General features: G+C 45.6%; 1 protein-coding gene across 1 annotated transcript in view; it reads right to left on the reverse strand.

Moving 5' to 3' along the window:
• The window catches only part of WDR36 (WD repeat domain 36), a 1,582,076-nt gene that overhangs the window by 29,590 nt on the left and 1,529,166 nt on the right, over positions 1-23,320 (reverse strand). Inside the window, exon 22 of the mRNA XM_044064266.1 lies at positions 16,565-16,752. Within this exon, the coding sequence (XP_043920201.1) occupies positions 16,565-16,752 (188 nt within the window). The remainder of the gene's footprint in view (positions 1-16,564; positions 16,753-23,320) is intronic.

Consider the following 23,320-nt stretch of genomic DNA (forward strand, 5'->3'; position numbering starts at 1 on the left):
TACTGTTTTACGTGATACAACTGATTTTCTTTGCAAGTTATATACTTGGTTTCATAGTATAGTTGGTTTCCTTAGACAGGATGAATATCTGTTGGTAACATTAGACATTGCATCTTTATTTACTGTTATACCTAATGACTTTGGTGTTGAGTCTATTAGGGAATTTTTGATTTCACAACCATCTTTTGTAACTAGGCATGTTGTGAATGTTTAACAGAAGCACCAATGCGGAATAGCAGACTAGCGGAGGCAAGGACAAGCGTGTAAGCAAATATAAGGAGAAAAAATAAAACCAACCACATGCACGCTGTCCTGCCGGCTATAGAACGCTGGGTAACTAGCTGTACGGCGTTAAGTAACGCTCAAAGACTTAAAGCACAGTTCAAGTTCCACAAACAAGTCAACGATCCTTCAGTGAACCAAAGTTGTTTAATGATGAAAAACACAGTGAGCGCTTTCGCCAATAGGCTTCTTCAGTCTGATACACTCTGATGACTTTCCCTCACCTTTTTCTTAGCAACCAAATGTATAAATGTTGGCATGAAACAAAGTGGTTAAAACAAGTTAAAACAAATATGTAGTCAAGCAAACCAAAACGCTGCATCTGATATCTAAATACAAGGAGCAATTATATAAAAGTGCACGTGGGTGCGTGTGTACACATATGTATATGTGTATCTTCTTCTTCTTTCGGCTTTATCCCGGTTAGGGGTCGCCACAGCGGATCACCTGTCCGCACATTGAATGGCAGTGGAGTTTTACGGTGTCGAGTTGCCAGCCCGGCGCCCAACCTTCCACAGAAGGCACACTCACACGCACACCTAGGGCCAATTTAGAGTGTCCAATCCACCTGCAGCATGTCTTTGGGATGTGGGAGGAAACCGGAGCACCGGAGGAAACCCAGCGACCACAGGAGGACATGCAGACTCCGCACAGAAGGCACCCCAGCCGAGGATCGAACCGGAGAACCTCTTGCTGTGAGGCGGCAATGCTAACCACTGCACCACCGTGGCCGCCCACACATATGTATATGTGTATATAAATATATATATATATATATATATATATATATATATATATATATGTGTGTGTGTGTATGTATTTGCGTAGGTGTATGGATGTGTGTATATATGTGCATATGCATGTGTGCGTGTGTGTGTGTATATATACCGTAGTCACCACTCTCTCTCTCACTTGCTGAATTGGGCTGGTTTGAACTCCCTCACCTCCCTTCAATGGTATCAACTCTCACTCGCCCACAAACTAGTAAACCATCCACTAAATGTCCCATCTCTCCAGAATCTACTCTAACCCTATTGCACCATCAGACCACTAAAATCCAGCAACAAAAATCACTTGCAGATCACTAAAGCCAATAATTCTGCTGGTGAAGCACTATTCTCTTGCGCCATAGCCAAATTATGGAATTCCCTCCCACCCATAATTAGCTCCATACCATCATGCACCCACTTCCAAACTTTACTAAAGGCACACCTAAAACATGCTGGCTATGCCCTTGCAACTCCCACTCTAATATCACCCACCCCATCCAACCACTACCTTTTTTTCCACCCCACTAACTACCTTGATTATAGCAAGCTAGGATACTCATAAGCCTAGTACTTACTATACAGCAGGAACTTCTTATTGTAATTAGAAGTTATGTACTCACCATAACGTTCCATCTGAGTAGGTGTATTCATTTGTCTGCAACCTGTGGGTTATGGATCCGATATCGGATCCGAACCGGCATGGTTTTCCAGCTATGGATCCAAGCTCTCAGCTCCTCCCCTCACCCATAATGCCCTGCTCTACCCTCATGACCTCAGATCGAGTTTGCCAACAGCAACAACACCCTGAAAAGGGTAACAGATAATATGCAGGAAACTGAAAGGCCAGGGGATAGGAGGCGGGATGGTTGCAGACAAATGAATACACCTACTCAGATGGAACGTTATGGTGAGTACATAACTTCTAAATCTGAAGTAGGAGATTCATTTGTCTGCAACCTGTGGGACAGAGTCCCCAGCTACCTGAATCTTGGGCCATCATGGAAGGATATTCCGGAGCACCGCGGAGCCAAAGGATGCTCTACCCCTAGATGCAAGATCCAACTTATAGTGGGAGATAAAAGTATGAGATGAAGCCCACGTGGCTGCTGCACAAATATCATCTAGAGGAATCCTAGCCTTGAAGGCTGCCGAGGTAGTACTGACCGGGTTGAATGGGCATGAACACCCTCCGGTGCAGGCCTTCCTGAAGCTTGATAAGCCAATAAGATGCACTGTGAAATCCAGCGGGACAGAGAAACTTTAGAAATTGTCTTGCCCAAATTAAATTTTGCAAAGGAAATAAACAACTGGTCGGATTGCCTATGACCAGCCGTCCTGTTTAGATAAAATCTAAGTTGCCTGTGGACATCTAATAAGTGAAGCTTATATTCACCTTTGTTCTCATATTTAGGGAAGAAAACAGGGAGGTTAATGGACTGGTTAATGTTTGCTTCAGAAGCAACTTTAGGAAGAAAGGACGGGTTGGTCCTGAGGTATACACGGTCCGGATGAAATACCAAGTAAGGAGGTTTAGCTGATAATGCTTGAAGCTCTGAAACTCTCTTGGCCGAAGTAATGGCTACCAAAAAGGCTGTCTTGTAAGACAAGAATTTGAGATCCACCGTAGCCACTGGTTCGAAAGGGGGGGCGGTCAAGGCCTGGAGAACCAAAGAGAGGTCCCAAGGAGGAACCGCTTGTTTTACAGGGGGCCTGAGAAGAAAAGTACCTTTAAGGAAAATTTTACACAATTTGGCTGACATAAGAGGATTAGAGTCATGGCCAATGTGATAATGAGAAATTGCCGCCAGTTGTACTTTGACTGTGGAACTGCTGGCACCATCGTTAAAAAGAGTGGTTAGAAAGTCAAGCACTAAAGGGAGAGGAACCGTGAAGGGATTCAGGCCTTGCCGCTCCGCCCACAAAGAAAACCGTTTCCACTTGCTGCGGTAGACCTTTCTAGTGGACGGTTTATGAGCTGCCATCAGAATTGCCTTAACAGGTGACGAAATACCGGGAGTCCTGATCAAGAGTGGAACCGGAGCAGCCAAGCGGTCAGCTTCAGGTTGTCCAGATTCGGAGGAGGTATGCAGGATGGATGGGATATCAGATCCGGAATGGGATCTAGAATCCAAGGAGGATTCACCGAGTGAGACCTTAGAAAGGGGAACCAGATCTGTCGAGGCCAAAACGGAGCAATGAGAATCATTCTGCAACCCACCCGAGAGGCTTTCTGAAGAACTTGGAGCATCAGAGGCAAGGGTGGATAAGCATACAGAAGACTGGGTGGCCAAGCATGCACCAGAGCGTCTCTTGGGGAACCTCCGGGAGGAGGTATCAGAGCGAAAAAAACTGTCGCACTTGGTGTTTGAGGGAGAGGCAAAAAGATCGCATGAAGGAGTTCCCCACCGTGCGAATATGCGTTCCGCTACTCGACAATTGAGAGACCACTCGTAAGGGGTCAGAATGGTGCGACTGAGCTTGTCCGCTAGGATGTTGGACCGACCCGGAATGTGCGTTGCTATTAGAAAGCGGTTGGTGGAGATTGCCCATTCCCAAACTCTCATGGCTTCTCGACAAAGAGGGTAAGACCTCGTTCCCCCTTGCTTGTTGATGTACCAGACCACAGACATGTTGTCCGATTGAATCGCAATTGTTCCCAAGGGAAGAAAGTCCTGAAGTGCTAGCAACGCTAAGAGCACTGCTCTCATCTCTAGAACGTTGATATGCAGTAAGGTCTCTGAATCGTTCCACGTGCCTTGGACGGTCCGGCCCGCAAAATGCCCCCCCCACCCGAGGCGGGAGGCGTCCGTGGTCACCGTGGCGAGAGGGGGAGAAGCACAAAATGGGCGGCCCTCGTGGAGTACTGGGGAGTGAAGCCACCACAAGAGGGACCGCTTGCAAGCCTTGCTGATCGCAATGGGATGATGCATAGGGAGAGCAAGGTAAGACCACTGTACTAAGAGAGTCCACTGTAGGATACGCATATTGAGCCTGGCAAGAGAGAGAAGTGTTATAGCAGACGTCATGGACCCTAGAGCCCTCAGGACCAACTCCGCCGGAACAGAACTTGAGTGGAGAATGGCCCGCACCTGGAGCTGCAGATTTTGAACTCTGTCCGCAGTGAGGAAGGCTCGTAAACTCCTTGTGTCTAGCCTGGCCCCTATAAAATCTAAGAGCTGAGTGGGCGCCAGGTTGGATTTCTTTGTATTTATTGTAATGCCCAGGAAAGGAGCAAGATGGAGAAAGGAGTCTCGCGCCAATAATAGTAGATGCCTTGTTGGGGCGGTAAGAAGCCAGTCGTCCAGGTAGGGAAAGACCTGCACCCCCTGAAGCCTCAGGTGGGCCGCTACCACTGCTAATACTTTGGTGAACACCCTGGGGGCTGTGGTGAGACCAAAGGGAAGGACCCAGAACTGGTAGTGACTGGCTCCCAGCCGGAAGCGGAGGAACCTCCTGGAGCGCCTGTCCATCAGGATGTGGTAGTACGCGTCCTTGAGGTCTATCGAGCACATCCAGTGATTTTCTCCCAGAAGGGGGAGAATAGATTGCAGAGTGACCATTCGGAATTTTTCTTTGGGGACTGCCAGATTCAAGAGAGAAAGGTCTAGAATTGGTCTTAGTTCCCCCGTCTTCTTTGGCACTAAAAAGAACCTGGAGTAGAACCCTGATCCGATCTGGTCTGGGGGAACGGGCTGGATGGCTCTTTTCTTTAGCAGATGGCCAATTTCTGCCAAAGCGGCCTCCCGTTGACCGGGTGGAACGTCTGGGAGGGACTTCAACTTTGGAAAGTGAAGAAAGGGGATGCGATATCCTCTGGATATGATTTGGAGAACCCAGCGGTCTGATGTTATGGACTCCCATGCCGCTAGGTGCCCCGAAAAACGTCCCCCGACTGCCTCTAGAGTGGAGCAGCCGGGCAACCCCTCAGGGTTGCTGCGCGGGCCGTTCAGAGAAAGGTTCCCTGGACCCGAAGTTTCTGGGAGCCCCTCTGCCTCTAGGGCGGCGTCCTCCCTGTCCTCCTCTGCCACGGAAGGACTGGTTGTCCGGAGCAGGCTGGGACTGCTGCGACTTCCGGAACCACATCTTCTTCTGACCCTTTTGGTTCCTAGAGTAGGGCCTTTGGGGTGCAGAGAAGCGGATTCTGACGGCAGACAGCGTCTTCCCATCCTTCTCGCTCTGGGTCAACGTTTCGCGAACGGTTTTGCCAAAGAGAGCAGAACCATTAAAGGGGGCGTTCGCAAATGACGCTTTGAAGGGCTCAGAAAAATCGCAGTGACGGAGCCAGGCCTGACGTCTAGTGACTAGGCCTGCCCCTGCGGCTCTAGCGGCGCCTTCCGTGGCGTGGGAGAGTAGCCGCATAGAGGTATTAGTAACTGACCTAAGAGTGGCCATGCGGGTGGAGTGCAGCACCCTGTCCTCCTCCGACATGGACTCTGGGGGAGATGCAGCGTATTCTTTAATGAGATCTCGCTGCATCCTAATGACATGTGCCAAGTAGTTCAGCGCCCTTACCGAGAAGGTCACTGAACTAAACATCCGCTTCCCCAAACGGTCCATCATCCGAGACTCCTTGCTCGAGGGATGGACTGAGGGACTCTCCTGAGCAAGTTCCCTCTTGGTGGCCGCCGTCAACATGGCATCTACCGGAGGCCCCTTACTCCAATGGGCACGGTCGGACGGTGGGCTAAGGATCCTATCGGGCCTCTTAGGAATTGGCTCCACGGTGTCCGGTTCCTTCCACGCCCTGGTGGTAATGAGGTCCACCAGGGGGTCGGCAGGAGGGGACACCCAAGAGGTAGACGGGCCCGCTTCAAATGCCTCCAAGAACACGGACTCGTCCGAGGAAGACTTGGGGGCAGACCACCCCCCCTTATACGGAGCATTTCCATGATGTCTCCAAATGAGACATCCTCGGGGGGTGACCGTGGGGAGCCTTCCCTTCCTCCAAGTCCGTGTCTTCAGTGAGAGACTCGGGAGTCAATGTGCCTCCTTTTGCACGTATGCTTGCGAGGACATCCTCTGGGGGGCTGTCAGAGGACTCCTCGCAAGCAGCAACTTGTTGCATTGGAGCAACTTGGGGCACAGAAGCGGGCTGTCCCAAGGGCCGGATGGTGGAAGCCTGGCCCAGTGCAGAGGGAGCGCGGGACGGAGCCGAAACAAGTGCCGGGGGTCCGGAGACCCTCAACAGGGCCCTCTCCACTACATCAAACGCCGAAGGGGAGCCAACCTCGACCAAAGGATCCGACAATCGGCTCCCCCTCGGATCCGAAGAGTGGATCGGAGCCAGCGCCGAAGCGCTCGGATCCGAAGGAACAGTGCGCTCCGACACGGACGGCGCCGAAGGAGCACTGATCCCCCCGGATCCGAGGCTCGGATCCAGGCTCCGAGAGGTCGGATCCGATGCACTCGAGGGCAGGGTCGGATCCGAAGTACAAAGTACTGACGGCGCCGACCCACCCCCGGCTCCGAAGCTGCTCGGCTCCAGCTGCTCCGATCCCGGATAGCGGGTCGGAGAAGGAGCAATCGGTTTAAAAAAGGGTGTTGAGCTCCCCCCCAGAGGGGGGGGAGGCAAGAGCACTCCCATCTGCATCTGGGCCTGGATGAACCTTCGCATCATCCGGTCCAGATCAGCATCCGAAAGGCTATACGTGGATCTCGACGAGGCTACCGAGGTAGGCCTGGAGTGCCTCCTCGATAGCCTCGACGGAGATCGGGTCTCCTCCTCCTCGGGTCCCGGTGAAAAACACACAGGAGACCGGAGCCGAGAAGGAGGAGACCGAGCCGAACGGAGCCGGGAGAAGCCGCTTGGCTGGCGGGGCCGAAACAGAGGTCTCGGCCCGCGCTTGGTGCTTCTCCCTCCGGTCCCTTTTCTTAGCATCCCTCTCCTCCGAACCAGAAACGGGAGGTTGAGTCCCAGGAGGAGGAGGGGGTGCCGCAGAGGGGGTGCCGCAGAGGGAGTAACCGCAGGCACGGTTACTCCGGAAGGAGCGGAGGTCGGAGCCGAGTCCGGCGGTAAAAGGCCCGCCAAAACAAGCTTGGACCTCCGCTCCTTTAATGCCCTGGGGTTGAACCCTGCACAAATGGAACATCCAGATGTGAGGTGTTCAACCCCCAGGCATCTAACACACCGAGTGTGGCCATCAGCTGGGGAAAGCTTATGGCCACACTCGGAGCATTTAGAAAATATAGACTTAGGTTGGTCTGCCATCCTAGTCTAACCACGAAGTTACCAAAGTAACTAAAAGAAAAACCAATACACACACAGGCCCAACACACACACTCTACGCCAACAGCGAGGGGAGGGATAAAACTTTTAGATTAACTCTAAAAAGAAAAAAAGAAAAAATATCAAAGGGGAACCTACACTTTCACACAAAAAATCAATACAAACTTCAAAATTCTGAAATTTAACAATAAAACTACCACTTAGCTTGAGAGCTTGAGAAACAAATCCAGTCACCATGCGCGGCAAACGAGATCTGGGGTCATGAGGGTAGAGCAGGGCATTATGGGTGAGGGGAGGAGCTGAGAGCTTGGATCCATAGCTGGAAAACCATGCCGGTTCGGATCCGATATCGGATCCATAACCCACAGGTTGCAGACAAATGAATCTCCTACTTCAGATCAATTGTTAATGTCTGTTATGTACTTCGCAGATAATGATTCTAGTTGTCTACTGATGTACTATGTTCTTCATCTGTAACTATGTTTGTAATTAATTGCTATGTTAATCAAATTGTTAATCGCTATGTAAATCCAATGTAACTTACTGTCTGTTTATTTTAACTGTGGAGCTTTTCTCCCCGGGCCTCCGCTGAAAATGGACCCAAGTCCAGTCAGACACTCCCGGTCTACAAATGTAAATAAATAAATAAAATAAACTAAAATGTATATATATGTGTGTGTGTGTGTGTATTTATGCATGTGTATAGATATATATGTATCTGTGTGTACAAGTACGGACGTTTTTTATATATATATATATATATATATATATATATATATATATATATATATATATATATGGTTATATGTATGCATATGTTTATATGTATTATACATTTGCAATATATATGTATAGATATAGGTATGAATATGGTGTGGGTGTGTATAGTATATATGTGTGCCTAATATGTGTAATATGTGTACATATATGTACGGATATTTTTGTATATGTATGCATATATTATATAGCTTTGTGTTTATAAGTATGTATGTGTGTATGTACATACATATGTGTATATGTCTGTATACTTAATTTCGGTAAGTTAACTCACCTAGCCATTACTGGAATCAATTGCAATGTAAATTTAGGCATCAGTGCATGGCATCTGGGAGACAAACTGCGCGGCCAAGACATGTTTCATCTCTCAGCTCCCCCAGAATAAACTTTTGCATACCACCTAAAACCTCAGCTTTGGCCGGCTAAGATCTAGCTGTATTCAACTGGACGTACAAGAGAATTTAAGTACCTATTATCTGCACTTTTTTCAAATAATACAGCATTTTAATTGATTTATTTGTGTTGCGTTGAATATTAACTGAACTGGAAGTTTTGCCCGCCCCTCTTGTAAATTTGTGTTTGGATACTCCTTCTGGGCCCATCTCATATGCTCACTCAACTGAGTGCAATGAGATCATACTCTGATATCAGGCACTCCTACTGTGTACAAAGAGAGCATCTGGGAAAGAAAAAAAAATTTTTAAGCTTGTTTCCTGCCTTTCCTGTAAGTGGTCTAGACTGCTTGTAGGCTTCTGAGCCCCCAAGCCTTTCTGTGTTGGAGGGAAGCCTTCTAGCTTAATTTTGTTTCTTAGAACTAGCCAGTTTTCCAGTTTCAACACTCAAATCTGTTTCTTTGAACTCAGCACTTGTTCAAAACTCGTTGTAAGCACTAAATAAGCTGCAAATTACTACAGCTCTCAACTTTCCTCACTTATCTAGAGGAAAGCAGTTTTTAGCACTTAATAAATAAGCACCTATCCAGGCATGTCTAAGGGTCAAGCTCCCGGTGATTTCTCCTGTCTACCTGATAAATCTGGGCATCTTGGGGCAATGCAGCAATTGCCTCATGTACACAGACAACCCTCTCCTCCTACTACCCAACACTACAAGCTGTGAGAGATGCACTGATATAGCCAAACTGGAAGCAAAGCTTTTTTCACCCAAGACTGGACTAGACAGTCAAGAGGAGAAGGTAAACATTTGCACCACACCAATCACATAATCCCTCAAAACCTACACCACCAAAACACACATATAAAAACACAAAACACACACCTACATTCGCGGAGGCTCTCAATAAAAACCTGCCCAAGCATCAGGGACCTCTCCAAAGCAGAAACGCAAGCAAACTCCACCCCCCAACACAACCCAAATGACACATAGCCCACAAACTCAGTGTGCCACTCAACCACAGCCCATAAGGCATAACAACGTACCCAACACTCTAGTCATAGGTGACTCTATAGTCAGGTACACGGATGCTCCACTCACCAGGCTAAACAAGGAGAAAGTTACTGTCAGCTGCCTGTCAGATGCCAGGATCCGCCACATAATGAACACACTCAGGTCACTCCACAAAAAGTACAAATATGACACTATCATTGTCCATGTTGGTGTGAATGACCTGAGACGTACCTCCCTGGACTACATGAAGAGACATGGAGGAGCTCTCCAATCTTGTAGCCGAGGCAGGTATGACCCTAGCCCTGAGTAGCATCCTGCCATCACCCAGAATGATACCACAGTACAAAGACAAAATGATTGACTTCAACAATTGGCTAAGCTTCTGTTGTCATTCTAAGGGGATCCAGTATTTGTCTGCCTGGGACGACATGATCGACAGACCAAGATGCTTTGCCAGAGATGGCCTGCACCTGTCGCCCCTGGGATTCCGTATACTGGCTAAGGCTCTTGCCACCCCTACAGTGCCTTTTTTTAGGCAAGGCTCAAATGACAAATTCACCACCATTAACAGGTACAAGCAAGCAAAATCTGAGGGTAATACTACTCAATGCTAGAAGTCTAAACCTCAAAATGCACTCACTTGAGGCACTCTTTAAAATGGAGAACATCGACATCTGTGCAGTGACAGAGACCTGGTTCAAAGCTCCAGAGGGCACCCCTGCATTACCAGGCTATAATTCATACCACACCTTTTGGCCACTAACCTGGAACGAAGTGCTAAAGGTGGAGGCGTGTCCATATTCATTAAGGATATCCACACCTCGAGGCTAGTTGCACAGCATAATGTATCCGAAATTATCCAAGAGCAACTAACTCTGGGCAAGACCGCAATCTAAATTGTAGCTTGCTACAGACCCCCCACCATGCCCCAGGATTCCCACTCCTCATTTCTTGATACACTGGAAAGTATTAGGGTGCAACCCAACACCCTAATAATGGGCAATTTCAACTACCACACCATTAACTGGGAAAACTACTCATGTACCAACTCTTTTGCTCAATGTTTTCTGGAATTTATAAATTCCAACACCTTGGATCAACTTATTCACACCCCCACCAGGGGCAGCAATATCTTAGACCTGGTCATTACCAACATGGGCAACCGGTGTTCCACACCAGAGGTCAATTCCTCTGGTCAGATCCGACCACAAGCTAATCACCCCAGACATCCACATCCTGCCCCCACCCCCAATTAGGGAAACCACCGTAAAAAACTTCTCCAAAGCCAACTTCACACTTCTTAAGACAGAAGTGGCAAACTTCACGACACCCATGCAGACGGACAATAGAGGTACGACTGCTGAATCCTACACAAATGCACTTTATAAGCACTTACATGAATGCATGGATCATGCTATCCCTAACAGAACCAAGATGCTATCCTCCAGAAAAAGGAAGCCAATCTGGTGGTCCTCTGCCATAAACAAACTCTACAACAGAAGAAAGAAATTGTTGCAAAAAAGATTAAAATCCCATGACTGGAGGAACCCCCTGGTCAACCTCAATAAGAAGCTGAGATCCCTCATAAAATCCTCCAAAGCTACTTATGAAAACAAAATTGTCACGGACTCTAAAGGCAACCACAAAGCATTCTATAGCTATGTCAAGAATCTCAATGGCAACACTCAGATCTGCTCTGAGTTACAGCACAATGGCACTAAATATACAGAACCAAATGATATTGCCAACATCCTGGCAGACAGGTTCAGTGCTAACTTTACCCCCCTCTCACATGCAAAGTTCCTGTAATCACGACAGCACAGGTAAAAAACACACTTGCCAAAGCCAAGAACACAGCATCCATAGGACCTGACAATAGCCCAGGCTGCGTTCTACACAAACTACAGAATTAACTGGCACCCTACCTAAGTACCATGTTCAATCATAGCCTCACCTCAGGCTTTGTGCCCACTGAATGGCGCACAGCGATGGTTATCCCACTCCACAAAGGGGGAGCCATGACGGACCCCGGGAACTACCGCCCCATTAGCCTGATGAGCCTGATCTGCAAGGCCATGGAACGTATCATCATGGAACTCATAAACAAAGACATTGGTAATCTCCAAACTCTGGACCCTACCCAGTTTGGATATGTAAAAGGCAGATCATGTCTCCTAAACCTGATTGACTTCTTTGAAGCAGTCATCAAAGCCACAGATAAGGGTAAAGTGGTTCACACAGCTTATCTAGATCTTGCCAAGGCTTTCGACACCATTTATGGGCTTTACGGGCAGAAGAGAAGGGTGGCTAATGTGTAATGCTCTCAGTGGAAAGACATGGGTAAGGTACAAATAATACATACAGCAATTCTTGCAGACCAGATTATCCAGAGGCTGGGAACAAGTACTGTCAATTCCACCTTACCAAGTCAGGGCTTACATTTTGGTAATGAAAGAAAGAGGTTGGATTTTTGGAAGGGCAAGAAGCACATTGTCAGCTCTGAATTGGTTTAATCAGGCCTTGGGTCTGAAGGATTTAGCGAACACATTTCAGGTACGGACAATGTTAAAGGGGTGGGGGAAACAACACCCAAGAGGCCTGATAAGAGGTACTCCATAGGTCCAGTGGTGTTACGTAAGCTGTGGCTTGCAGTTTTAAATGTTTGTTTTCCTTCTTATGAGGTAGCATTATTTAGGGCGGCATTTCTGCTATTTTTTGTGGGGCATTTAGATGGTCTGAAATTATTCAGCCAAACAAGAAGAAAGGTCAACGGACAGTTTTACCAGTGGTACATGTACATTTGCTGGGGGAGGACACATGGGTTTATGTGGCTAAATCCAAAATGGATCAAGAAGGCAAAGGTCAGTGGGTAAGAGTGGTTACCCCAAAGGGTTTGGTATGGGACTTGACTAAAGTGCTACAAGAGTATCGCAGCTATAGGAGTAGGTCAGATGGTCCATTCTTTTGTCATCAGCGAGGTGAACCTCTGACACAGTATCAGGTGAGAACAGTTTTAAAGGAAGCAATCAAGTTGAGTGGCTTAGACTCAGTAAAGATACATTACATTCCTTTCGAATAGCTGCAGCCTCATTTACACATGCAATGGGAACTTCACAAACCGACATTATGAAGATGGGCAGGCGGAAGTCCAATGCTTATAAAGGCTATGTAAGGTGTAAATGGCTTTAACTCTTGCCCTTTAAATTTCTGCTCTCATCTTTGGATCAGAAATACATCTGGATAGTGGGTCATTCTTTCATTCGGAGACTCCATCGCTTTGTCCAGGGCAGGCGGGGCTTCTCCTTCCAAGGAGGAAAATGAGCTTCTTGCAAAGCAATTTGGCTTGGGGTATCAGCAATGCGGTGGCACCATCTCAGGGCAGTACTACAGCAAGCTGCAAGAAGCGATAAATCTCCTACTGCCATTTTATTGCACCTAGGGGGTAATGATATTTGTCAACATCCAATTTTGTTTGTGTCTTTCGGCTTTTTCCCGGTTAGGGGTCGCCACAGCGGAACTCCGGTCCGCTAATGATTGGCAGTTGATTTTTACGTACCGGCTTGTCAGGCCTGACGCACAACCTTCAACGAAGGTACGCCCATTCACGCATGTCTCCACACAGAAGACGCTCTAGCTGAGAATCGAACCGGACGGCGTCTTACTGTGAGGCGACAACGCTACCGCAGCACCACCACCGTGGGTGTCAACATCCAATAAAAGAGCTAACTGGTTTGATGGTACAAGAGGTATATTGCCAGCATGAATGCTGGCCACAAGCTATTATCTGCTGGTCAGAAGTGGTACAGAGAAAAATGGAGGGGGGCTAGGTCCATTAAAGCTGTGGAGAGAATGAGAAGGAGAATTAATAATTCTATGGATAAGGTGTTAAGGGACATTAATGGGTTGTACATTCCTCACCCTGGCATTCGGGTCTGGTGGCCAGACAGGTATGATGAGGATGGGGTTCATTTATCAGAAGAAGGTTTGGGGATTTTTTTTTATAAGGAATTGCAAGCTGGTTTAGCTTTGAAGGGCATTCACTTAGGATAGGTTGAGATGTGCTGGCAGAAGGGAGGAATATTCCTCCCTTCTGTGGCGGAGGACAGGAAAGATAAGGGAGGCCAAGGTAAGTGGGGGGGGGGGGTCGCAGGACTCTTCAGCTGGACCTTCCAGAGGCCAGACAGCCCCAAGTGATTGTTGCCAGGGGACTTACCAGCCCAGCAATGGCTCCTTGGCAGATTGTAAGGTGGCCCAGATGAATTGTGAAATGAAAAATCTGTTATGATGTGGGTATGTTGAATCAGAAGGGCCGAATATCGATGTGCTGTCTGTTGTCCTGTAGGCTTAGGGGAATGCTATGAAAGAAATAAAATGGCCTCCCTGACATTCTATTTGAGTAAATGGCAATAAACACAAGGCTGTGACCATTTAATCCATCTAAGGTCTCTGTGTTTTTTATTGAATATGCAACTTGTCGCAACCCTGATTTGTAAAGCATGCAAGTTCGATACATTTATTGTCAATGGTGCCAGGGAATGATAATGTTCTGAGCCGTTTTTTGGATATGGCTCAAAGGCTGATATGGATCATTAAATGAACTATGAACACTATATGATATGGAGCATTAAATAAATTGAACACTACGTTAAATTTTTTCTAAAAGATTCTGTTGGCATCAATGGCAAGGTAAGATATTGGTTCACTAAACTTTATTAAAAGCAGGTAGAGCTGTACCAGTCTCAGACAAATACTAATGTTGCCTCTGAACTATGAAAAGTCAGTGAGTGCTAGGCCTACTAGTGGCATCAGAGTTAAGTCGTGTACAGACCTTTTGTGCATCTAATCAGCCAAAGTCTTATGTGGGTACAGGGAGAGTTTAGGATCTACAAATACTAAATTTGATTCTATGATTTCTTTCTAGTGAGCAGAAAAATCATCCCAAAGCAGACAGAAAGAAACAATATCTGAGGCAAAACATCTCTTTTGGGGGCTTGAGCTCCAGCTCTGTACTCAAGTTAACTCAGTCAGCAGTGAGGCTGCAACTAAAGTAGGCAAGAGAGGTGAGGTACTAACAATGCTGGTCCTGCTCACTGACGCAGTTACCAGTAAGCTGCCTCCTACATCAATATCATGTAAGTATAAGGATCTGTACATTGAGGTTTTACTAGGAAATGTATGCTGAACATACAGAAAATCGACTGTCTTTGTGCAGTTTCTCCTTTTCATGGCCCTATCACATGACCCTTACACAACCTCTTAGACCACCTGTTTCAATAAAGTGTTTCAATTATAGCCAGGCAACTGGCGTTGATGAGTGGTCTAACCTTGTTTCTCATCAGATGACAGGTCACTGATTATGAAATGTAGATACTGGCAATATCTATCAATGCCGAAATCTTCCACAAGCAATAAGTGCAGTATTTGTGGTAGTCCTGGGAGATGAACTGAGAGAGGCAGCCACAAATGGACTTCTTTTGTTCCTTAATAAATATGTGAACGGCTGGAAAGAACTGGAACCAATGGAATCATTCTGGCTCCATAACAAGGATGTTGGGACAAAAGTAGCACTTCCATGTAAAGGGGGAATTTCAGCATTTAAGAACAGCCTTATGAGATGGGTACAAGTAACCAAGTGTTCAGCCCACTGCAGAGGCTCCTACAAGCAAAGTTTCCATAACTTCTTTGGGTCTTGCATATGTCAACGCTCTTAGAGCACTGCTATTTCATATGCCACAAAGATGTCAAATTGCTAGTAAGGGAAACAAAGTAAAACCTATGAAACCAAAATAGCAACAGACTGCCAAGAAAAAAAGAAAAGGAAAGTAAAAAATGAACTCCTTGCAAGCCAGTGGAACTATACAAGAAGAATTTACCCTTATAAAAGGGTTTTTTGCAAATGTGTGATGTCCAGCAAATGAAACATCACCTCCTTCCAATTTATAATAATGGTCTCCTCAAAAGAGAAGAATAAACTCAATATGAGAAAGGGAACTTCTGTCTCCAGTAAAACAGAAACCAAGAGACTTTGCTCTTCTCTTACTGAAGACCCATACTTCACCCACACAGGACTTTAATGGTACAGTAAAGTCTCACTTAACCGACACCCGTGCGGATTGGTAGATGCCAGTTAAGTGTGCCAGTTGCTTGAGATATGCTTTGCGATTTTTGATTGGCTCATATACCGGCATACGAGCCAATCAAAAATCGCAAACAGGAGCCTCTTCTGTTCAATGCAGAACAGCCTGTTGTTCCGCACTGAACAGATGGGGCTTCCCTTTGGGATTTTTGATTGGCTTGTATGCCAGCATGCGAGCCAATCAAAAATCGCAAAGCGGAGCCACTTCTACTCAATGTAGTGCTGTTCCGCACTGAGAAGAATAGTGTCTCCGCTTTGCAATTTTTAATTGGCTTGTATACCGGCATACGAGCCCATCAAATGCTGGTTGCTTGAGTCCCGGATAACGGGGAGTTTACTGTACATCTTCATCTACTAAATAGAACAGAAAAAGGGCCTTTAGACTAGATAGAGTTTCCTTTCTTCACTGCAATCTCAAGTGGGTCTTAGACAACAAGAAAGGAAGTATTCATTGGAACGTCAAGGGTCAGCGCTTCAAGTTTAGGCTAGAAGACACACTAATATGTTAGCTTTGTGCTAGAAAAGAAATATGTTGCGCAAAGTGTAGCCTCTGCTATGATAAGCTCCCTTGATGTTGACATCAGCATTGTTCAAAATACAGGGCTAAGCCCAACACAAAATTGTTGGGCAGGATGTCAAATGCTGGAAGAATGCTCAAAGAAGCTAGGATGTGTTTTTTAAAAATGTCTCACAAACTTTTCAATTCATATGAAACATCTACATACTGCAGATTAAATTCTGTGATAACTACAATAAGAATTTATGAAATACCACAAGAGACATAACTACGATGACATAACCTGCTTCCACTGCTGCAGAATTAATATTTTAATTAACAAACTAAAATTAATCTTCCTAAGCAAGCACATACTGTAAAAAGTCTCTGGGGCCTACTGAAACAATTACTTAAAATTACATTTTACTGTAGTCCTGATTGATTCCTTTTTTTCCCCAAGGAATCTTCCTTACCTTCAGAAACAAAGCAAGGTATGCTTGTGCTAGTTCAAAATCACGCTTGGTACTCTGCATACTCGCAATCATTCTTAAGAAGGCCTGCATCACTTCCAGAGAACCTCCAAGCTCTGGAGCCAATTCTCTTAGCTCAGTGTCAATCCTGGAAGGGCCCATTTCTTTAAGAAGCTGTATTGAAGCTTTATCTTTGTTGGGGAAAAAAAGAAATTAATTTGATACAACATGCATGACATAAAACTTTACAAGTTAAACAGGGTTAATCAGCAGTAAGATATTTGCTAGCACTGTAAACTATGATTTGCATCACTTCCTGTGAGGGTAGGATTACTGCTCAACTTAGAAGCTGCATTCTACTGCTATACATTATGAGATGCTTGCTGAAAGTGGTGCGATTATTATTGAATGTATAAAACTAATTTCATATACCTCTCATTTCCTAAAGAGAAGTAAATGCAAATGCTAATGTGATATCTTTACCAAAAAAAAAAAAAAAAAAAAAGAAAAAAAAAAACTTCAATGTTTTGAAAGATGGTACAGAATCTACTATTAAAAGTTTCAATAACTTTTGCCACTTGTGTCTTTCGGCTTTTCCCAGTTAGGGGTCGCCACAGCGGAACTCCGGTCCGCTAATGATTGGCAGTAGATTTTTACGTACCAAGATGCCAGCTCTGACGCACAACCTTCAACGAAGGTACGCCCATTTACGCATGTCTCCACACAGAAGACGCTCTAGCTGAGAATCGAACCGGACAGCATCTTACTGTGAGGTGACAATGCTACTGTTGTGAAAAGTGCGTGGAACAATATTGATCTGGAGCTGTCTCAAGTGCAGAATTACATGCAATGCAATCTGCTTTCAATATAAACTTTGGAACTTAGCTGGATACTCTGCAGTTACAGTAGCATCTTAAAAAGGAAATTAATACTTAACAGTGAAGTCAGGTTGTCAGATGCACTTAACCACCCTCATTCATTTCCTACAACCATCTGATGAAACCATGCCTTGCACAATAAGGAAGGAAATATGCAAGTACATCTAAAGTGCCAAGACAGCTTCAGTGACCCAAAGGTGGTATACTGGCAAACAGATTCAACATCCATTGGGCAGCAAAGTAGACCACTGGCCAACAAAATCAGCACTAGAATTTATTTATCAAGAACACATGAGAAAACTTCACATATCAAAAAGAAATGAATCCCCAAATTTCATAGCAAAGCTGCACTTTTATAAAAACAAAAGTTATGTACTTAGTATAATGACAGATCCATGCTGTCTGCTTTGGTTCTTCCTTAATGGATGGGTTACTAGATTGGACTTTGGATCCAAGGCTCAGGATCCTCCCCTCACCTACAATCCCCTGTAGTCAACAAGTTATCTCAGATCGAGTTTGCCTATACACTATAATAAAACTGATACAGTATTATCATAATAAAACATATTACAGATACAGCAACAATTCCTGACTCAAGGTTTGTAGAATACATAACCAAGTCACACGGACTATTAGTTCGGTCACTCTAGAAACAAAGAAAAATGATAACTGGAAGGGGGAAAGTGGGAGGCAAGTCGAGGAAGTACAGAAGCAGACAATGCAGACAGCACAGTTATGTACACTTACCATAAATGTACATGTCCAAGTGTATTCACTGTTGCAGTCATCACACTTGGGTTATCTGCCTGCAGGTAGCCCTCAGTCTGCCCGAATACCAGAGTCTTAGGATTTCTGCATCAGATGCTGTCACTTCTTCCATGACGTCAGGTCGTCAGGGGTATAAAATAGGCAGCCAGCGCCATTATATCAGTTTTTCTTGCCCCAAATGTCAGGAGCCCCCAAAAAGGAAGCTAGTATATGGTGGGGAGCACCACCAGTAAAAAGTAAATACCAATGCCATTAGGAATGGCAGAAAGAATACACTCGAACATCTACATTTATGGGATGTGTACACAACTGTACCATGTACTTTCGTGTTTCACTTTTGCAGTCATCACACTTGGGTTGATTCCCAAAGCTGTGGAAAAGTGGAGGCAGTCAAGAAGTGTTAGGGCTGGCTAGTAGGCCTTGCAAGACTGCTGCAGCAAATCCAGCTTTGGATTTAGAAAAGATTGGTAAGTGGTAATGCTTAGTGAAGGTGTGTACAGAACTCCACGTTGCAGCTTCCAGAATGTCCCTGGTAGGGACTCCCCTGAGAAATGCTGTAGAGGTGGAAGTAGCCCTAGAGGAATGTGGTCTGATCCCCTGTGGGGTAGATTTTCCATGGTGCTTGTAGGAGAAATGGATGCAGTGTGCTATCCATTTGGTAATAGTTTGCTTTGAAATGGCCTTTCCCTCTGCCCCTGTAGCAAAGCTGACTAGCAGCTGGTCAGATGTTCTGAAAGGTTTAGTCCTGTCGGTAGAACCTGAGCTGTCTGTGCACGTCCAAGGAGTGCAGGATCCTTTCCCCTTTATTCTGAGGGTTAGGGAAGAAGGTTGGCAAAAGGATGGATTGGTTTACAGCCACACTGGACACCACCTTAGGCATAAAGGAAGGGTTAGCCCTGAGGGAAACCCTGTCAGCATGGAAAATAATGAAGGGTTCCACAGCCATTAGTGCCTGTAGCTCAGACACACTTCTTGCTGAAGTTATGGCTATAAACAAGGCTGTTTTTCAAGAGAGGAATTTTAACTTTGCTGAAGCTGCAGGTTCAAAAAGGGGGAAGCATGAGCTTTTCCAGTACAGAGCTGAGATGGCAGAGGTATGAATCTTAATGGAGGAGAAGGATAGGCCTCTTTGGAGTAGCTCTGCTAGGTAATCCAGGATTAGAGGTAAGGAGGGCACTGATGTGTCCTTTCCTTGAGACGGATTCTAAGAACAATATCTTTTCCACTTTTCAGCATAGGATTTCCTACTACTAGGCCTTCTGGCTTCAAGAATGACGTCTAGCACCTGTTTGCTGAGGGTTGCTGGTGGTATATTCAAGGGATAAGCCAGGCTGCAAGGTTTAGGGATTGCAATTATGGATGCAAAATCTGTCTCTCCTGCTGTGACAGCAGGGTAGGAGTCTGGTGAAGGTGCCAGGGTGGCATTATTGTCAGACTGCACAAGAGTGGGTACCTGTGCTGGTGTGGCCAGTCTGGGGCAATAAGAATTGCCCTTGGCCTGTCCTGTTTTATCTTGAGTAGTACTTTTCAGAGGAGGACTTCAGGATTACAAACTCAAAAATGAAAATTTCAGGTAGCGGCCGACCAGCACTTGCGAACTGCTTCTGCTTCAGGCTCCTCCTCGGCAAGAAAGACTGATGTAATGGCGTCGGCTGCCTGTTTTATACCCCTGACGATCTGACATCATGTAAGAAGCGACAGCATCCGACGCAGAAATCCTAAGACTCTGGTATTTGGGCCGACTGAGGGCTACCTGCAGGCAGATAACTCAAGTGTGATGACTGCAACAGTGAAACACGAAGAGCATCTATTGTTATGATAGTTATGTAACTTTTGTATCCAGATGTCCCCAGTTACCATAAATCTTGGGAGGTCACATGGAAGGATATTCCTGAGGAGAGTCAAACCAAAGGAAGCGCTAGACTTGGACTGTAAATCCAACATGCACTGAGATGAAGGTTTGGATATTCAACCAAGAAGCTGCAGCACAAATCATGAATTGCAACTTTAGAGAAAAAAAAGACAGAGGTAGCAACTAACTTAGAAGAATGAGTCTTAGGAGATCCAGGCAAGGATAACCCGTTCTCCCTGTAGACTTGGTAAATATATTCAGATAGCCACTGAGAAAGAATTACCTTAGACACTCTTTTCCCAATTCTGCTGTGGAAAAAACAAACAAACTGCTCAGTCTTTCTGACAGTCTTAGTACACGTGCAAATAACAGAGTTGACGATGCACATCCAGAAATTGTAAAATACACTCTCCTTTATTGGCAAAACATGGAAAGAAAGAAAAAAGGGAGACTGGCTGAGTGATGATTCAGAAACCACTTTAGTGAGAAAGATGGATATGTTCTCAAAGCGATGACCTTTGTGGAAAATCAAGTAAGGAACTTTACATTAAACAGCATGAAGCTCCGACATTGATCAGGCAGAAGTAACTGCTACCAATTAACAGAAATAAAGTCTTCCAGAAAAGGTATTTCAAGTCAACTGTGAAGGGGGTCTTGTCAAAGCCTGCAGAAAGATGGCAACATCCCATGGGGGAACAGATTCTCTAAAGCTGGGGGGAAGGAGTCACAGTAATAAGATGCCCTTTAAGAAGGCCTTAGACAATTTCAGTGAAGCAATGGGTGATTAATTTTCCCCAATGTGAAATCTGGAAATAGCAGCCAATTGAACCACTGTGAAAAAGCTGAAGCCATAAAATCTAAGACAGCTGAGAGAGGAGCTGAAAAAAGATCCAAATTCCTATTAGAAGCCCAGATTGAAAATCTTTCCTATTTACTTTTGTAATTCTTACTGGCTGAAGGTTTCTATGAGAAAGTTAGAATAGGTACAACTTTGTGAGGACTGCCCAACCATCATCAAAACTGCAGAAACCATGCAGTTAGGTTGAAGGCTTTTATGCCTGGGTGAGGTTCCCACGGGGGTGAGAGAGAAAGATCTGCAGCAGGATCCAACATCCACGGAGGATGGATTAGATGAGACTAGAGGAAGGGAAACCACACTTATCAAGGCCAGAAGGGAGAGGATCACTGCAGCCTTGCTCCACGCTGCTTTCTGCAGACGCTTTGGAATAAGAGGCATGGGTGGACAGGTATAAAGGAGACCAGGGTCTAAGTGTGGGTCACAGCCTCTTTTGGGGACTCTGCTTCTCAGGGAATTAAAGCAAAGTACATGCTGCATTTATTGTTGACAGGGAAAGTTGCAGCATGCTTGGCTCCAGCAGCTGAAAATCTGATCTGTCATTGCCAGATTGAGTGACCACTCACAAGGAAGGAGGATAGACAAGCTCAACCTGTCCACCAGTACACTAGACTTCCCTGGTATGTGTGTTGCTATCAGAAAGCGTTGTTAAGACATCACCCGCTGCCCAACCCTCATGGCCTCGACACAGTGAATAAGAACATATTGCTCCCAGTGTGTTTATGTTCCAGACTGATGACTTGAAGGACTGCCATCATCTCCAGAATACTGATGTGAAGACTGGTCTCTGAAGGGTACCATATGCCTTGAACAGTCATTCCCAGAAAATGCCCTGCCTCCCACCATGGCACAGAAGTGTCAGTGGTCACTGTGACCTGGAGAGAGAGAGAATAAAAAGTTAACCCTGTGAAACAATTGGAGATTCTAGCCTCCATCGAATAGGAGTTTTGCATATACTCATGAGGGATACTGTAAGTCAATGACCAATGAAATGCAAGGGTCCACTGGAACAAACTCATATGAAATCTGGCTAGGGGAAATAGAGTAATGCTGGCTGCCACTGAGTCGAGAAGATGCAAAATCAACTTTGCTGGAGGGTTCTGGAAGGAAAGTACTGCTAAAAGGTGGCAATCCTGGTAGTCTGGCTATCTGTAACTCTGTATCCAGATATGCTCCAATTAATTCTATGGCTTGAACAGGCTGTTTGGACTTGGCTATATTGACAGTTATTCCTAGTTGTGAGCAAATGTGGAACAAGGAGTCCATTGCTTAAAGAAGGGTTGGTTATGAGTCAGTCGTCCAGGTATGGATCTCAGCAGCCTGTGATTATCTGCAATCACTGCTATGTACTTCGTGAACACCTGGGCCTGTGGTGAGACCAAAGGAATGGGCTTTAAAATGGAAGTTGCTTACTCCCAGTCAGAAGTGGAGAAATCTTCTGGACAGTCTTTCCATCTATATGTGGATGGATGCATCCTGGAGGTCTATCAAGCACATCCAGTGATCCTTACTCAACAAAGGTGGAATGGATTGTACTGTGACCATCTGGAATTTCATCTGTTTCATGTATTGGATAAAGTGACTGAGGTCCAAAATTGGCCTTAAGACCCAATTCTTCTCTGGCACTAAGAAGAACCTTCAGTAAACTCCAGATCCTTGCCCGTTACATGAGAATTCTTGGATGACTCGCTTGACTAGCAGCTTTTTTATTTCTAGTGCTACTGCCTCCTGTTGAATGGTTGGTACAGGGGATGAAAGAGAGAGAATCATGTAACCCATAGTTACGATCCTCTGTACCCAAACATCTAGGTTATGGGGTGCTGGGATAAGCTACCCCTTTCCTACTCAGGAGCACTGGAAAGACTCTGAAAACCTTGATTCTGCAGACCACCTCTGCCACTGGGGCGATGTCCACTATTCTTGTCCCTCTGCCTTGGGGAGGGACCTATCACCAAAAGCTTCAGGTGCAAAATCTTTGGAATTGTGGAACCACAGCTTCTTCCCTCCATTCTGGTTTCTGGAGAAGGCCATCTGGGGGTTAAAAAATCGTATTTCCATGGCAAACAAAGTTTTGCCCCGTTTCTCACTTTTGGACAGCATCTCTTTCACTCCAGGACCAAAATAATGTTGACCCACTGTAGACAGCATTGACAAAGGATGTTTTAAAATGTTCTACAAAGTTGCAGAGATGCATCCAGGTATGTTGTCTGACAGCTATGCCTGTTGCTTGCTCTGCCATGTTTGAAATAAGGCAGATTGACACGTTTAATAAGGCCTTAAGTGTGGCCAACTGCATGTCAAATTCCTTCTCCTCCACAGATGAGGACTTAGAGAGGGATTTGGATATCTCCTTAGTGAAATCCCTCTGGAAGCATATTAAGTGAGCTAAACAGTTCAGAATGCTG

This window comes from Protopterus annectens, chromosome 2.part2 (assembly GCF_019279795.1).
Source record: "Protopterus annectens isolate FY-2018-M chromosome 2.part2, PAN1.0, whole genome shotgun sequence".
Taxonomy (NCBI): domain Eukaryota; kingdom Metazoa; phylum Chordata; order Ceratodontiformes; family Protopteridae; genus Protopterus; species Protopterus annectens.